Raw genomic sequence first — 18,265 nt, forward strand, 5'->3', positions numbered from 1 at the left:
ATGTAAGGACGCGCGCAATCAAACCCAAGTCTGATGTTAGAATGACGTTTATTGGTAGGGGGAAGTGTTGCCACACTACAGTGTGACGTACATAATAAAATGTTTATATAAATAAAATATATTTTTTACTTTTTAACCACAACTTCTGACACCTTCGATGGCATCAGTCTTCACGTAAACCTGTCACTTAGTTCTAGCCAAAATGACATAATCATAAACCAAATCCATCTTTACAAACATCGCATTCACCCCCAACAGATAGTGACAGAGATCCACCACATGCTGACCTACATCGAGGCCAGCGCTTGCTCCCCGGACCCTGAAGACCCTGAAGTGGAGACTCCGTCCAGCCAGCAGGCGGGGCAGTGGGCGGCGGCGCGCGCGGCCCAGTGCCGGCTGTGTGTCGCACAGATTACGTATTTAGATAATGAGCTGAGCGCTTCGGGGAGCGCTCGGCAGACGAATTATTTTACTAGTGGTGAGTGTGTTCATATACTATATGTTTTGCAGTTGAATTCGAGTACCTTACCAATGCGCATTTTTTTAAGATCGCCCAGTATGGTCATGGACAGCGCAAGTACCTACAATTCACCTATTTGACAAACTGATAGGCTAGAATGGTGCGCAATGGGAGATTCATCTGAGGAGACGGAAAATGTCATAAATGGTACAAAGCTAGCTGCAAAACTAGTTAACACTTTATATTATGCATAATATAACAGCTAGTTATTGCCTATGGTTGAATTCACATCCATTGGGTTTTCGTATTGGCTGAAAGGACTGGAATCCATGCCGGCTAAAAAAAATAATGCAGTGCTGTTGAGTATGAATGAAGTCATCTATAATCGGTTTTTGTCTATGGTTGTTATGTATGGTTGAAAATCTCCCATTAAGACGTGTCCAAAGTTCTCCGTCGCGCTTGCTCTTGAAGCTGCGCGATGTGCGCCCCGTAAATGCGCTCCGTCCTAGCCCTTCTGGTTAAAATAAAATGTTACTTTTTGTCGTGTCAAAAACAATACTCTTCTTAGCGTGTCTATTTATACAACAACTAACCCCGCTTCCCTCCTCCCAGTGCTATCATCAGCAGTCTCACTCGCAACAGACGGCGTGCCCCGCACAGAGCTTCAAGCGAGGCGCCGCGCGGCCGTCACCAAGGCCGTCTCGCTGCTCGTGTCGCGCCCCACTCACCTGGATCTCACCTCGGCCGAGAGGGCGCTGTTTGAGCTCACGTTTAATATGTTGCTTACTGGTTAGTAAACTCATAGATTTCGTGCGTCTGTCTATGCGTGTTTATTATTGTTTTCCCCAAAAAATACAGATTGTAATGTATGGCCAAGTCAAACAACCAAATGATTCTTTTGTAAATTAGCCAGGCACGTGAATCCTTTACCCTATCATTGTAAAGTCCAAAGCTATACACCATATACATTTTTTTATAGTACATAAACTTAAAAATGACACTTTTGGCCAGTGTCAAATATAAAATTTAAAAAACAAATGTACTTACCTAAAAATATACTAATCTTTATTATTAAAAAAATATCTGTTAAAAATCGCCCATGCTAATATCCTTCCGTTACATAATAACTGAAATGTGATACTAATGTTCCAGCAATAAGCGAGAGCGTGAGTGCGCGCGGCAAGTGGTGGGGCGGCGGGTCGGGCGCGGCCGAGTGGACGCCCGACCTGCACGACCTGTGCTTCTGGGCCTTCGGGGGCACCAAGTGAGTAGCCTCTGTGTTTACATTTAATTATGATAAATAGCTATTGCCTGAGAGCTTCGCGACAGCTTAAAATGTTTTCAGAACAAAAAAATATCTGAATCACTGAGATATAATGTAGTATTGAGCCGCTATACATATATAAGTTGCAACCCAGTGAACCAAGAATATAAAAACTTAACGTGGAATGACTCCAACAGAGTGGTTACAGAACTTTGACCTATACCCAATTGTCCAGCAAGGAAGTGATGAACATGATACGAGTAGTATTATAAATGCCTGATTATTCTCCACAGAGCCACCCGTCCGTTAGAACCGTACGTACTGAGGACGCTGTATCAAGCGAACGAACAGACGCAACTTGCCGCCACGCCCACCGACCCCGCCGCACAGCGGAAGGTAACCAATTACATATTATTAGTAGTAATAAGACAATGCAGGCAAACACGCTAATAACTAAAAATAATAATGATAAGCGGAAAGCTAAAGATCGCATCTAGTGGCGTGCTTTGGGAGAGGCCTACGTCCAGCAGTGGACTGCTATAGGCTGATGATGATGAATTATGAGAACGAAGCACAAAGCATGTAATAAAGTTCAATTGTTATGTCAGATTTTTAACTCAGATTTTATATTCGAATCGATATCGAAGCATCCACCATCAGCATCCTAGGTTCTACCGTCTACTAAACAGCTAATCTTTCTTACAGCTAGCGGTATACCTCCTGCGAGTCCTCCAACGCATCCACCTGAGCAACAGCGCGATGCCGGCGCCGCTGCTGCCGCTGGCCATCACGGACTGGGCGCGCGGCTGGGCGCTGGCCACGCAGGCCGCGCTGCCCGACCGCCTGCTCGCAGGTCTCGCCGACAGTACGACACCACGTCTTCATCTCATACACGCTTGTAGATACGCTGTTTGTGTGTAGTGTACAGTGCAGCTAAGCAACAGCGCGCTGCCGGCGCCGCTGCTGCCGCTGGCCATCACGGACTGGGCGCGCGGCTGGGCGCTGGCCACGCAGGCCGCGCTGCCCGACCGCCTGCTCGCAGGTCTCGCCGACAGTACGACACCACGTCTTCATCTCATACACGCTTGTAGATACGCTGTTTGTGTGTAGTGTACAGTGCAGCTGAGCAACAGCGCGCTGCCGGCGCCGCTGCTGCCGCTGGCCATCACGGACTGGGCGCGCGGCTGGGCGCTGGCCACGCAGGCCGCGCTGCCCGACCGCCTGCTCGCAGGTCTCGCCGACAGTACGACACCACGTCTTCATCTCATACACGCTTGTAGATACGCTGTTTGTGTGTAGTGTACAGTGCAGCTGAGCAACAGCGCGCTGCCGACGCCGCTTTTGCCGCTGGCCATCACGGACTGGGCGCGCCGCTGGGCGCTGGCAACGCAGGCCGCGCTGCCCGACCGCCTGCTCGCAGGTCTCGCCGACAGTACGACGCCACGTCTTCATCTCATACACGCTTGTAGATGCGGTGCTAGTGTGTAGTGTACAGTGCACCTGAGCAACTGCGCCAGCTACAAAGATGAATTTTACTTGATTGATTGCATGATTCCTGATATAATTTGTGCAATAAAAAAAAGACCTGTATTTTTGTCCTTAAGAATAGCTTTAACCATCTGCAATCTTAGCAAAGTATTCAATCCTATCGTGCAATCGATTACATAGACAATTTTTAGATGGAATCCATACACATATGATCACACTCTCTGTATGCATGGGAATTAAAATGTCAAAGCTTTGTTAATAATAATGTTGTTTTGTTTTATAATAATATGTGAACACTTGTTTTAGACGTTGTTCGCGAAGAAGCGGTGCGACTGTCGCGCGCCGACCGGCAACGATGGACGAAGGCCGCTAGACCTAACAGGGATAGTGTTGCTAAGTAAGTTATTCACCTAATATGCGACATTATACCTACAATACTTAGGCTATAGGTAATATAGAACATATGGATTTATACGTTCCGAGTGGGATTTACCAAATGAGCAATTAAACTTGCCATTCTATCACTTACTCTTTGCTCAAAAACTTTATGTTCACCAATACAGCATTCATTTTATGATCCTGATATTGATTGTCATCATCTTTTCTCCCCACAGAGTCGTATTCCGTCACGAAGCGCTCGCGACTAAAACCACCGAGAGCGCGATGCTGATAACCCGCAGTGTGGTGGACGAACAGAACGCGGAGAGAAAAGCATTTATGGAGCATTTGAGACGTGCGCAGGCGCGGACCGTGGCCGCCGCCGAGGCCTGGCAGCGGCTGCTGGCTGACTATACGCATGAGCTAGGTGAGATATACACCTTTGTACTAGTTTTCCTGTACCTCCTATAGGTTGGCTGGTAGAAAATGCTCTTAGCATTAAGCCCTCCTTTTGTACATTTATTTCTTATATTTGTGCAATAAAGAATTAAATAAATAAATATAGAATACTAGCTGTTCCGGCGAGCTTCGCTTCGCCTTAAAAAGTTTTTCCGTGGGAATTTCGGGATAAAAAGTATCCTATGTTCTTTCCCAGGGTGTAGACCATATGTATACCAAATTTCATTCCAATCCGTTCAGTAGTTTTGGCGTGAAAGAGTAACAGACAGACAGACTATTAGTTAGGATAAGCCGCGTTATATGATCGCATTAGCCAACACTATTGTGTTTTTATGGTTTTTATGGACGAATTAAGTATGTCAAAAAGTGCACGCATTAGGTCCTTGGTCTTATTCATCCAACCTACTACCAAATTTGATAGCTATTTAGCTGCAGCTTCACAACAGTATAGTAAAAAAGCCACCAATTTTCCAACGGCCACGTCTAGTACTTTCTTTGGGACTAATGGATTTTAAGAGACTTACAGTACGAATACTTGCTTCAAGCATCACCACCACATAATTTAACTAACCTTCTTTTCACTGCAGCATTGTGGCACGACCCCGCGTCGTACCCGCGCTCGTGGGCGCTGGACAGCACGGAGGGCGCGGGGCGCGTGCGCGTGCGCCTGCGCCGCGCCCACTGCGCGCTGCCGCCGCGCTTCCTGCAGCCCGACATGCGACACAAGGCTGGTGAGTACTCACTGACAGTTGGACTCCAGGATAAGTAAAGGTGACATCATGGATTGGAAAAGGTCGTCCCAATGTCGTAATCAGAAAGTTATATATACTGATACTTCGTTAAAGGATGCTACTAGGCATCCGTTGCAGGGCGAAGTAGGCGCTAGGCGAGGCCTACAGCGAAGGCTTATGGCAGCTAGAGGAGACAATTATGCCGATTCTGAAGACAGACATTCTAATTTTAATGCTGTCAATCTATAAATTTTGCTAGCAAAAAATTAGATTTACAAGAACACTTTTAAGAATCGAATTTTGAACAAAGAAATTAAGGTTTTGACAGCTCTAAAATTTGAATATGCCCTCAGAATCGATATTCGCTCTTGTCACTTATTTCTTGAACTTTAACCTTCGATTCCCCCTCCCAGACACGCTCTGCCAGTGGGCGCCACTGCAGCGCGTGGTCGGCACCATGCGGGCCCTGCAGCGCGGGCTAGTAGCTAGGCTACAGCTGCACGAGACCTCTTGCTCTGTTTCTTAGACTTTATTAATTAACCTTCAACTGTTTCTCCCAGACACGCTTCGCCAGTGGGCGCCTCTACAACGAGTGGTCGGCGCCATGCGAGCCCTGCAGCGCGGGCTGGTGGCTAGACTACAGCTACATGAGACCGTGACTCTCATGTGACCTCTTGCCCTGTTTCTTAGACTTTATTAACCTTCAACTGTTTCTCCCAGACACGCTCCGCCAGTGGGCGCCTCTACAACGAGTGGTCGGCGCGATGCGGGCCCTACAGCGGGGGCTCGTGGCTAGACTACAACTGCACGAGACCGTGACGCTGATGGCACGAGTGCGCTACGTGCGCGCCTCGCGGGACCAGCCTGGGGAGCTGCTGCTGTCTGACAGGTGAATAAAAAATAATAATTGATGAGTAGTCAAAAGTAGTTTAATTTACGTATGAGTAGTCCAACTAGTAACAAATTACTAGTGGGACTACTCATACGTAAATTAAAGAGCCTAGCCACCTATCATCGGCTTGCTAGTAGTTTATGAACTGCTACGTGGTGGGCGCCATGCGAGCCCTGCAGCGCGGGCTGGTGGCTAGACTGCAGCTACATGAGACGGTGACGCTGATGGCTCGCGTGCGCTACGTGCGCGCCTCAAGGGACCAGCCCGGCGAGCTGCTGCTGACTGAGGATGGTTGAGTTTGATGTACTTGTAAACAAGGCTGAGTAAAATACCGTGCAATCTCCAAACGCATGCTATTGGCGGAATTGACTGTGTTAGTCACACACAGTCAGAGAGCCATAAAAACAAAAATTGAATTGAGTTTGATGTAGGTGGGCGTAGAGCTACTCAAACTAAAATTAAAGCACCTATCCGCTCGCTCTCTAAGTTTATGAACTGCTACTGCGTTTACTTATACTTATTATGCATTTATTAGTGTGGTGTGGGTTAGTACATTAAACACTCCTGAGATATAATGGTCCATTCCGTTTTGCCGCTACGTAGCCACAACTATGTCAAAGTGAAACTCTTCTTTTTATTTGAAAATCAAGATAATCATCAGTACCTACGTGTTTTATTTAGGTCGATACATTTCGTACCCGAGGACAGTGAAGACGAGTTGGAAGTGGATGAAGAAGGCCCCAAGAAGAGAGAGAAATACATCAGCGACGCGCCAGAACAACTCAGCTGGACCTTGGAACAGGTATTGTTATTGATATATGCTGATATGACTGTCATCGCAGATTTTTTGCGATTTGTTGATAATCTGTCCGTTCGATGGAGTAGGCTTTGCTACTATTATTATTATTATTCATTTATTTCAGGCAACTAATAGGCCCATAGAAACAATACATACACTAATACATAATAGTCTTAAATATCTTACTTATAAAAACTAACTTAAGCTCTAGCACTAATATCAGGGGGTTTCATTGTCTGTTTTGCCTCCCTGTATCGGCGGAACACTATCCCCGCAGGCCAAAAGTCTTTGTTCAGCAGAACCTTCTGCTGGTCGGCGGGAACCCGAAGACGGAAGGACTTGAAGTTCGTCTGCTTGGCGGACTGCAGCCTCTCGATTGCCAGTACTTGGACTGGCTGTTCGGTTTGGCCGACACTCCTCTCCTTGATATAGCGCATGATGTTGTCATGCGCCATATTCGCGTGGACGCGGGAGACGTAGATAGTGTGAAATTTGAATTTGAATTTGTCACGTCTCTATCTCTGTCTCTGTTATGCTCGTGGCGGCCTTTGCCCGCACTTCGCCGCGCATGCCTCAGGAAGTGCACAGCACTAATGGTCACACTATAATCCAATTTTGTGACAAATTACTTGTAAATAATAATATATATGTTTTTGTATAGGTGCGAGGCGTGGCGACCCGACGTTGGTGCCTGCGCGAGGTGGCGGTGGAGATATTCCTGTACACGGGCCACGCGCACCTCATCGCCTTCGACGACCCCGCCGACCGCGCCGCCTTCCTGCGAGCACTGCCCAGGTATGTACTGTGTGTCATGTACATATGTAATACATAGCACACGCTGGTGCCTGCGCGAGGTACAGGTGGAGATATTCCTGTACACGGGCCACGCGCACCTCATCGCCTTCGACGACCCCGCCGACCGCGCCGCCTTCCTGCGAGCACTGCCCAGGTATGTACAAGTACATACATACATACATAATATGCTCACGATTGTAATACCGAAGGGGTAATAAGACTCGCAAGCGAGGTATGTCCAGGTAAGTCACACCATGTGTGTACTGTGTGTCTCATAGCACATGCTCACACACCATCAGCCGCCGTCAACAGGTACACTAGGAACTTGACCAATGCGCAGTTGACACTATTTAGGTCCCGAAAGAGGTGTGATGGCAGGTGAACGCACTCTAAATAATTTGTACTACATCTATCACATTCGCGCCCACCGCCGAAGAAGTCCTACTAGCCCCTGAGGTCGCCGTCATCGGATCACGATGAGGAGGACATCATCATCATCATCATCATCATCATCATCATCATGTTTATGATGTGTAGCCATAAAATATTTATTCAAAAAGGAATCACACAAAAACATAAAAACCTAACCCAAAACATTTTTCCCAACAGATCCGAACCAGACAACCTGCAAGAGTCAATGAACCTATGGAGGCAGGGTCTAATCACCAACTGGGAATACCTGATGCGTCTCAACGGCTTAGCCGGACGCTCATACAACGACCTGATGCAGTACCCGATATTCCCCTTCGTCATAGCGGATTACACGTCCAGGATATTGGACCTCAATGACCCGAAGAGCTTCAGGGACTTCAGTAAACCCATGGCGGTGCAGAATAAGAAGCGCGAGCAGCATTATATTAATACGTATAATGTGAGTGTGCTATTATTTTTGGTGTAGATAATAGAGACACGCGTAAATAATCTATGGATGAACTATCTAATAACATTTATTTATGTTATCTCTAACGCGCCTGTCAAGTCTAGTGCGGAAACTATGACAACAACTAGTCTTACCGGAGCTTAATGTCCTGCAGACTGCCGCCTGAGTCGGCATTATTGTGTGTGTTAAATTCGGCACGATTTAACACACAACTCGTAACTTTGACTTCTTAGACTTTTGCGTGCTTACTATTAGCTGCTTCTATGGTGTGCCGCCTGAAATTAAGTCCTTAAATAGTCTTGCCATTCACTATGTAAATAATTAGTGGTTATTACAACATATCCCTTTTACCGTCAGGACCTGTCAGTGGCCCGGCGCGAGGGCTGCAGGAGCGCCCTCTCGCGGCGCCCTCACCACTACGCCTCGCTCTACTCCAACTCGGGCGCCGTGCTGCACTACCTGGTGCGCGTGCCGCCCTTCACCGAGCTCTTCCTCAACTACCAGGGTCTGTATCTGCAGCACGGGGCACCACTACGCCTCGCTCTACTCCAACTCGGGCGCCGTGCTGCACTACCTGGTGCGCGTGCCGCCCTTCACCGAGCTCTTCCTCAACTACCAGGGTCTGTATCTGCAGCACGGGGCACCACTACGCCTCGCTCTACTCCAACTCGGGCGCCGTGCTGCACTACCTGGTGCGCGTGCCGCCCTTCACCGAGCTCTTCCTCAACTACCAGGGTCTGTATCTGCAGCACGGGGCACCACTACGCCTCGCTCTACTCCAACTCGGGCGCCGTGCTGCACTACCTGGTGCGCGTGCCGCCCTTCACCGAGCTCTTCCTCAACTACCAGGGTCAGTGGACCAGCTAGTGCGGCCCAGGGCCACACTTTATCCTATAGACCACTTGCGAGTGGGTGGAACACGTTTTTCCATATTATTATTATATTATTATTTTGTATAAGACAAAAGTGGGTTAATCATCATCAACACCCAGCATTCACCAAATGCTATATACAGGTCATACAGGACCTACAACACTCGCCGTCTTCATCAAACCACTATCAGCTTCTTGTCTTAGGTCGTCCGTCGGTCGACGGCTTACAGCCTACAGTATAGGGCGTCCTACGCTCTCTTGTTCGTGGTCTCCACTCAATAACTCGGGTACCCCGGGTATTATCGGTTCTCTACCTCATGTCTCTCCCTATCCACAACTATCCTATTACACACACACACACTCACGCCTTGTACTAATGTACTCCCTTGCGGGGTAGGCAGAGGTGCATTGCTGCACACACTTTTCGCCAGAGTGTTATGTCGCCTTTGTGCGCAAATTATTAGCTATGTTTTTAAAATGCTTCTGTGAAAAATTGATTTTTGTGTGCAATAAAGTGTATATACATAAATATGTTAGTCCCAATGTAATAGGGGGCGGGCCTGTTGCCATTTTACGGGCACATCCAAGACCCGAGAGCAAATATCTGTGTTTAAACAAATATCTACCCCAGCCGGGAATCGAACCCGGGACCTTCGGCTCAGTAGTCAGGGTCACTACACCATTCGGTCGTCAACTATCCTATTAATTCGCTGTATTAGACATAGACATATAGACACATCGTTTATTTACTAAAAGAATACACATCACAAATACAAAACAACATCAATAGGAAACAGTGACATGACAGTGACATGTATTAATAAATAATCTCCACAACTACTAATCCTATTCATTGACTGCATTATCAAACAATCTCTTCACCTCCAGACAACAACTTCGACATGCCGGACCGCACGTTCCACTCGCTGCAGACGACGTGGCGTCTCATCACGCAGGACTCGCCCACCGACGTCAAGGAGCTCATACCGGAGCTGTTCTTCTTGCCTGAGCTGTTCAAGAATACCGAAGGTGAGCGGTTATAGCCCTTGCGCGATACTGTTTCAATGTGCTATATCGTATACTGACACGGTTTTGACTCCTTCTGACATCTTCTAGGTTTATGAGTCTTTATCATTAAGCATTTTGCTGTGTTGAGCTGATGTTCGGGTGCCCTTAGTCATTCTTCTTGGCATGGCTCCAACTATTCTAGTCCAATTTTCCTTGAAGAAGGCCGTTTTCGGATTGGGGAGGATATTCTTATGTTTTGATGTTCATTATCAAAATTATAATGTCATATTTATAAATAACTAGATGTTCAAGCGAGCTTCGCTTCGCCTTAAAAAGTTTTCCCGTGGGAATTTCGGGATAAAAAGTAGCCTATGTTCTTTGTCAGGATCTAGACCATATGTATACCAAATTTCATTCAAATCCGTCCAGTAGTTTTGGCGTGAAAGAGTAACAGACGGACAGACAGATAGACAGACACAGTTACTTTCTCATTTATAATATTAGTTAGGATAGGATGGCTAAAATGTCTTTGTTTTAGCACACATTTTACCTATTTCACACACTCACGGTACACCTAATAACAAACAACTTCCTCAGGCTTGAATCTCGGCGTGCGTCAGTGCGGCGCGGCGGTGGACGACGTGGAGCTGCCCCCCTGGGCGGCCGGCGACCCGCGTCTCTTCACGCTCATACACAGACAGGTATACCTACAGTACACCCTGAAAACCCTGAACACCGCGTTTGGCAAGATAGGTTTTGGTATGAACACTTTTGGGTATAGGCCTCCTTTTGTGTACCTACGTCCACTTTTTCGACTCTATTTAATATTAATTGATTAAAAGACCTAAGAATGCTCTGCAATGAGTCCCATTTGTTTCATGATCTTGATGTTATTTAAACTGACAGAGTTTGCTAACAGCCATTTTGGATAAGCTGCGTTTACTAAAGTTCTGCTAACCGATAGCTGAGGTGTCACTCGTTGGCCTACGTGATTTGTCCTAAATTTTCTACCCCTTTTGTTATTTACGAGTCTTGAGGTAACACGTCCATTGCTGGTTACAGGCCCTAGAGAGTCCCATAGTGACGGAGCAGCTGCCGCACTGGATCGACCTGGTGTTCGGATACAAGCAGACCGGCCAGGCCGCCATCGACGCTATCAACGTGTTCCCGGCTTGTGTAAGTAGACATATTGCTTTATACTAGGAGAGAGGAATGTAAGGCCGATACGTGTAAACACGTTCTACAATTACGTAAAAAAATTCAACGTACTAAAACGTTATCAAATTTGCTCTTCATCAATTTCTGGACAAAAAGTGATAATTTCAATCTTTGAAAAGAAAGGATGCGCCCTTCAGAACATTTTACTTAAAGAAAAAACACCCACGCGCTATTATCACCGATATATGAGATTTTGAAGCCAGAGCACGGGTGCCATTTTCTTGAGCGATTGTGCCTGACCGTGGGCCAGTATTTAATGAAGTCAATGGGTGATTTACTAAAAGTTAACCTTTGCCCTCTCACAGACGTACTACGGCTTCGACCCGTCCGTCCTAGAAGACTCTCTAGAGCGCACGGCGGCGGAGGCGATGGTGCGCACGTACGGGCAGGCGCCGCGCCAGCTGCTGCGCGCGCCGCACGCCAGGCCGCAGCCGGACCTGCACCCCGCGCCCCCCGCGGTAATGTACCCACAGTGTGTCTATCACGGGACAACGTGGCAAAACACTAGCGTTGTACGATACTACACAAACACATGGAAAAAGCGTCGACGTAGTCACTTTTGGAACCAACAAATTTGCCTTACATTTTGACAGTGACAGGTGACGATGAGCTTTACCTAGACTCCAACTGTAGTCAATAACTGTTTGCACCGTAAAAGTCGGAGACAGTATGTTACAAAACTTTCAGAACTTTTGGGGAGGCTTATGTCCGGCAGTGGGCCTCGCTCGTCCTTTAGTGTGCCTTTCTGGTTCTGTAATTCTGTAAATCTGTAATTAGCTTTTAGTTTTATCCCCATTGCGGCCGTTCGTGCGATATCCTATAAGCCACTGTAGTATTACTTCAAAACAACACATCTAACATATTCCTCTCTCCACAGGAGGAAGTCTGGTCGGGCGTGAGCGGCGCCCGCTGGGGTGCCTACGTGGGCGCCCCCCCCTCCCCGCCCCCGCGCGCCACCCGCCGCTCGCTGCCCGACGCGCGCAGCCTGCAGCCGCTGCCCGCGCCCCGCGCCGCTGCGGCTGCGCCTAGGCACGCGTGTCTTGTTGCTACACCTGGTCGGAAGCTTTTGCTATTTATAAACATTCCTCACAAACACATCCGTTCTGTAGTTTTGAAGATATATATAGATACACAGGCGTGTGAAACGACTTTGCTTTATACTATGTCAATTTGTCAATAAGTATTGCATTGGGATTCTTTTCGATTGGTGAATACCAGAATCAAGTAGCACATGTGGTAGTAAAGTAGTGAGGGTAGCTCGCTGCCCGACGCCCGCAGCCTGCAGCCGCTGCCCGCGCCGCGCGCCCCCGCCGCCGCGCCTAGGCACGCGTGTCTTGTTGCTACACCTGGTAACATTATCATTTCTTAGTGGAATTATAGTGTTAAGAAAATCATAACAATATTTAAAAAAAAGTAATGAAAAATCTATATTTTGGCTAGCTACTTTAAATTACATAGACAAACTGTGCAATTACTTTTGCAGTAATATTTAAGCGCATAGGCAAACCGTTTCAGCAGATAACGACAGACGAATCCTCACGTGTGAACCTCCCGTCCCGTTACAAAATAACCTAATATGTGACACTCATTAGGCCTTTGCATGAAAATAGCAATTTCCTAATTAATCGTCACTTATTTTACAAGGAAACCCTCTTTTCTTAGGCACAAACTCGACCTCGAACCAGCAATCAGGTCTCGGCTGCATGTCGGCGGCGCTGCTGTCGTGGGGCCACGCGGACCGCACGCTGCGGCTGAAGCGACGGGACGCGCGCCCCGAGCCCGTGCTCACCGTGCCGCCGCACCGACACGTATGTACTGTACTATGTACCTGCATTATATACTGCACCTGCAGCCAGCAGGCGGGGCTCTGTCGTGGGGCCACGCGTACCGCGCCCCGAGCCCGTGCTCACCGTGCCGCCGCACCGCCATGTATGTACCTTTACCTATACAGGGTGCTTGTTTATTACCTAGGGTGATGACCGTTTACAGGTGAATGTACTCGTCATACTGTATAACTTTCATTATGGGACCAACTCTGAAATCGTGAAAAATAAAACAGCTTTCACCAGCGAGTTTCACCAGTCACAACGCCGTATTTATGGCGAATCGCGATATAGTTACGTACCTATATCTACGTCGATAACGAACCGGTTCAGCGGCAGTTGAATAAACCTTTACATCGCTCAAGAAAGTAACGCATTCCTATATTCCAGATAACATCCGTAGCGACATGCCTGAGCGGCGCGTGCCCGGTACTCGTAGGCGACTCGAGCGGCCGACTCATGGCTCTCCTAGACCTGGGCACCGTGGCCACTCGGGCCCAGCTGTTGCACGCACACACCGACGCGATAGTGGACATCAATGTGTGTGTGAGGGGCGGGCTGGTGGCCACGGCCAGTGTGGATGGACTGGTGGTGCTGTGGGATCTTAATAAGTGAGTGGGGACATAATATTTCCCTTGACTGTGCCTTTAAAAATGGCTGATTGTACCTTAAAACGTTATTCTATTATATTTCTAATATGTTTTGTGACATTTCAAACCCATCCACAAGATATGCATATTATTATTATTCTGTTGTGTCTTTACCATCACGGGACCATGGGGTCCCGGGCATTTGGAAGGCGTGCATGGGGCCGAAGCCAACATGTAGAGGCCCGTTTGACAACATTAATCTATATGAAATGTGACCCCAACCGACGATTTTCCCTGTGTAAACTATGGAGTAAACCCAAGGAAAATCCCCGGTTAGTGCAGGACTATTGTAGGATATGGAGAAAACTAATACAGGGTTATGGAAGGGGGTGCTAAATGGACTGGGTAACTGGGACTATGGAAGGACTATGGCCCCTGCCTGGACCTATATGTTTCACACACGGATAAAAAGGCAGGGGGTGACTCGCACACACAGTAAATGGGCCCCCCAAAACAGTCGCTAGCACATTACAGTGACGTAGCAACAAGGGGGCAACATGGCATGAGGTGCTAAGGATGGAGAGGTATTCCACGGCTCTCAGGACAATCGCGTTATCGGTCAAGATCCCTACAAGCACCTTACTGGGTAATACATCCTTCCTCGAGCATTGCTGCTCTAGCGGTACACCACTCAAGCCAGCCAATGAAGGCAAGCAAGAGGTGGGAGATCCTGTTCCTCGTCAGTGTTCACTGTGGACAGCCAATAAAGGCAAGCCAGAGATGAGGAACAGGGGTTCTCCCCGGCATCGGGTGGGTGGGGTCGCTAATGTCCAACAGCTCGCCACAAGCTGCCCTGCCGCCTTATTATTCTTATTATTATTTGATACTTTATTGCACAAATATGCATATCGCTCCTATTTCATAATTAATTGCCTACCTTTAAAGATTTAGTATACAAAGTAAGGTAATAGAGGAGTAAACTCAACATCAAAAACTTCACTAACATGACACTTCATTTTCAGACTAACCTACATCCGAACTCTACCGAACCGTGACATGGTACCCGTAACGCACGTCACCATAAGCGATACTTTATGCGACGTCGCCACGGTCCACGACTTGTCGGCGCCGCGGGCTGCCGTATCGACCGAGAAAACAGACAAGTCCGATGTGGACGACAGCGACAGTTATGAAAAGGACAACTGCAACTTTAGCTCGTTGATACGGGTGCACACTTGCAATGCTACGTTTGTTGGTAGCGTGAAAGTTGTTGAGAAAGTCACTGCTGTCTGCTACTCCAATGCTCCTGAAGGTATGAGTGTAAACACTAAATTATGTGATGGGTTCTACCTTTTTTGGCATAAGATTTTTGTGCCTAATCTCGTATTGCATAGTAACGTTTGGTCAAAGTCTCGTTACGCCGAAAATTGTATGGCATAAATCTCGTTTAGTAAAAAGTTATTTCGCATAACATTGTTTAGCCTAATAATGGTATGGCCAAATCTTGAATAGCCTAATAATGCTATGGCATAGGTTTATACAAAGTAATAATATTCGTTTGGCTTTAACTTTGACGGAGCGTCTCCCTACATAGCGCAAACTGGTACCTTGTATTGTTTCCGCTGTTTGGAAAACGCTCCGCTCCGCTTCGCTGCGCTCCGCTTTGGTTTTGATGAACATGTGCACCTAACACGCTCCTCCTCGCTTTGCTCGTCGTCGCACCTATTTTTAGGTTTCGATCTCATGGGGTTTGTAATAATTATATTGGTCGTTAACTTTCGATTTTTCGATCATACAATATCGTGATTTTCGGGATGTAGGAGAAAAATACCACAATTTGTACATTTACTACATACTTAATATATTATTTATTAAGATAACATTAGGAGAAACAAGATTATACATAGGTATAGACGAACATAAATTTGAGCAAACGAAACTTAGGTGTTTAAAGATTGTGCCTAAAGAGTTTTAGACGAAACGAGCCTTATGCCACATAAGTCTTGGCAAAGTGATGGTTCGGCCAAAAAAGTTTAGACCATACGAGTTATGCGAAATGAGTTTTGGTCAATAAAGATTATGCCAGATGAGCGGAACCCTATGTGATGTCATGTGATTGATAGTGAAATGCAAAAAAAAAATATTATACTGTAATCTCTTCTACCCCAGTAGATATAAATATGCTGGAAACTCGCTACACGACTGTATTCAACTAAAAATGACCTTTATTGTTACCAGGTGTAAGTGTGAACAGTATAGCGGCTGGTTTGTCGACGGGCGGAGTGCGACTGTACTCGTCGTGGGATCTTCGGCCAGTGTCGTACATACCGCCAGTCACGGCGGGCTTAGCACTTATAAGGTTAGTGTCATAGATTAAACATTAAATACCTACTTTGTGAGTAATATCTTCTTTGACTTCCTTGCAAACTAAATCGAGAAACTAACCAATACTCATTTCATGCCACATCTAACCTTCTATCAACTGAACTGATTTAAGCTTTATGTAAATCACCTTTCAAACTCAATCGGTGTTTCGGACCTTTGATATCACGGTGTCGTTGCAAACTGCCATAAATAAAACATTTCGCCTTAAAACATTATTATAAATTTGCAACTAACACGCGCTTTGTATTCCAGCATATGCTACTCATGCGACGGCGACGTCCTATTCGGCATCACGGAGGGCGGCGGCGGCGTGGCGTGGGACGCCGGGCGCGGGCGGACGCCCCTGCGCCTGCTGCCCGCCCACGCGTTGCTCTGACGACGGCGCCTGCGCTGCCGCTGCTGCCTGCGCCCCGGCTGACCGGGCTGATGAGGGCTCGATAGTCGTGCCGCTGAATTCCTGTGTATCTAAGGGCTAGAACATAATACTGCGGTATACACTGATGAGGACTCGATAGTCGTGCCGTTCAATTATAATGGCCACGCGCCATTTTCAGACTAACTTATATCCGAACTCTCCGTGAAATGGTACCCGGAACGCACGCCACCATAAGCGATACTTTATGCGGCGTCGCCACGGTCCATGGCATAGATTCTGTGTATCTAAGGGCTTGAACATAATACGGCGGTATATAGCCATATCTGTGCTATCGCATGTCTTCCATCGGAGAGCGCGGATTTTGTGTGTGAGTTCGCATTTTGTGTGCGTGCCCTTAACGCGCCACCAGGATGGTCACTCTCTCTAGCATGAACGAAGAGATTGTAAGAGTGAGGTAAGAGCTGCATACCATATGCTCCCCCTCCTGACATGGCGACAGCTGAAAAGAATCATGTGATTAATCCTTCCGAAACCCTTGATTAGTCTATAATACGGAAATCAGGTCAATGATGTTGATTCTGAAGGCAGAAATTCTAATTTTAACGCTGTCAAACAAAAAAAATTGCTAGCATAAAATGACATTTACGGAAACAATCATAGAGTCGAATTTTAAACAAAGAAATTAAGGTTTTGACATCGCTAAATTTAAAATTTCTGCCTTTAGAATCGATATCATTATAGAGACATTTTAAGGACACTACTATGAAACTAAAGCAATAATACCAATTCTGAACAAACCTATTTTTATTAAGAGCTACAAAATTCAAATATTCATTGGAAACTGGTAATTACAGGAACTTGGTAACGGCCATTTTAGTATAAAGTTTTAAGTTTTAACAGCACTAAATATATATTTTATGTTTTCATCGTAAAAAATCGGTCAGAATGTCTACTTATATTTATATTTACCTACTACATATGTGTACTTATAATGTGATATATGTAAATAGAATATTATTTAGGGTAAGTTTTTGTAAGACTGAATTACCACTGAGAAATTGACATTCCGTTTTGTATTATAAAAATGCTCAAATCAACTATTACCCATGAATTTTAGATGTGATTTCCGTGCCAATATGTTTTTATGTGGAGCTAGATGATATCAATAGATCTTTTATACGAATTTTCCTATTTTTGTTTATGTGTTAGAGATATATTTAAAAAGTTTAACTTCAGCATTGTATCATCCTATATTTAGTAACAATCATGACATATTTTATGATACCTGTCTTTTCCTCCTCTATTTTCTAACTGTTAAATGGTATACTTTCGATTTATATTGTTTCAGTAAGTACAACGTTATTATCGTCGAAAGATCTTTTTGATAACTTTTGTTGTCAACTACCTAGTCCCGTTAGAAATAGGGTGAAATTGGTCTTGAAAATTGGTTGGCTTGAATATTTGTTACTTTATCATTATGAAAGAATAAAAGTATATTTTTATGATGATGACTGACTGTTTCTATTATGAACCTTGAAAGCTGTCTGTATGTGTTATTATTTGGTTGTTGGTAGGTATATCAATCTCATATAAAAATCTTATCTTTCAGGTTTTACTTATTAACTTGTGCACTTCATGAGAATTTTTGTTTGCAGTTTTAACACACGGATGCTCAGAATAATAACATACTAACACTGACTGCATGGACGGCTTTTTGCAGGTTCTAGTGTAAATCAACTTATATGTATATATTATTGAAATTTTCTTTGATGTTTGCGGTACACGACATGCATGGGCGTTCAACAACCCAACCATGACACCAGACAAAACACCAAATCACCTACGAA

The 18,265-nt window shown here is 46.0% G+C and overlaps 1 protein-coding gene across 1 annotated transcript in view; it reads left to right on the forward strand.

Annotated features, from left to right (window-relative positions):
* The window catches only part of LOC105381275, a 63,867-nt gene extending 45,938 nt beyond the window's left edge, over positions 1–17,929 (forward strand). Inside the window, 26 exon segments of the mRNA XM_048624450.1 lie at positions 259–478; positions 1,073–1,249; positions 1,613–1,724; positions 2,018–2,120; positions 2,430–2,639; positions 2,835–2,967; positions 3,519–3,609; positions 3,827–4,017; positions 4,637–4,780; positions 5,501–5,669; positions 6,354–6,474; positions 7,133–7,268; positions 7,270–7,420; positions 7,876–8,137; positions 8,504–8,651; positions 9,907–10,047; positions 10,624–10,727; positions 11,089–11,202; positions 11,550–11,702; positions 12,122–12,306; positions 12,490–12,593; positions 12,907–13,052; positions 13,458–13,678; positions 14,680–14,969; positions 15,896–16,016; positions 16,295–17,929. Of these exon segments, the coding sequence (XP_048480407.1) occupies positions 259–478; positions 1,073–1,249; positions 1,613–1,724; positions 2,018–2,120; positions 2,430–2,639; positions 2,835–2,967; positions 3,519–3,609; positions 3,827–4,017; positions 4,637–4,780; positions 5,501–5,669; positions 6,354–6,474; positions 7,133–7,268; positions 7,270–7,420; positions 7,876–8,137; positions 8,504–8,651; positions 9,907–10,047; positions 10,624–10,727; positions 11,089–11,202; positions 11,550–11,702; positions 12,122–12,306; positions 12,490–12,593; positions 12,907–13,052; positions 13,458–13,678; positions 14,680–14,969; positions 15,896–16,016; positions 16,295–16,418 (4,071 nt within the window). The 3' untranslated portion in view covers positions 16,419–17,929.
* Positions 17,930–18,265: the final 336 nt, after the last annotated feature.

Source organism: Plutella xylostella, chromosome 12, assembly GCF_932276165.1.
Source record: "Plutella xylostella chromosome 12, ilPluXylo3.1, whole genome shotgun sequence".
Lineage (NCBI taxonomy): Eukaryota > Metazoa > Arthropoda > Insecta > Lepidoptera > Plutellidae > Plutella > Plutella xylostella.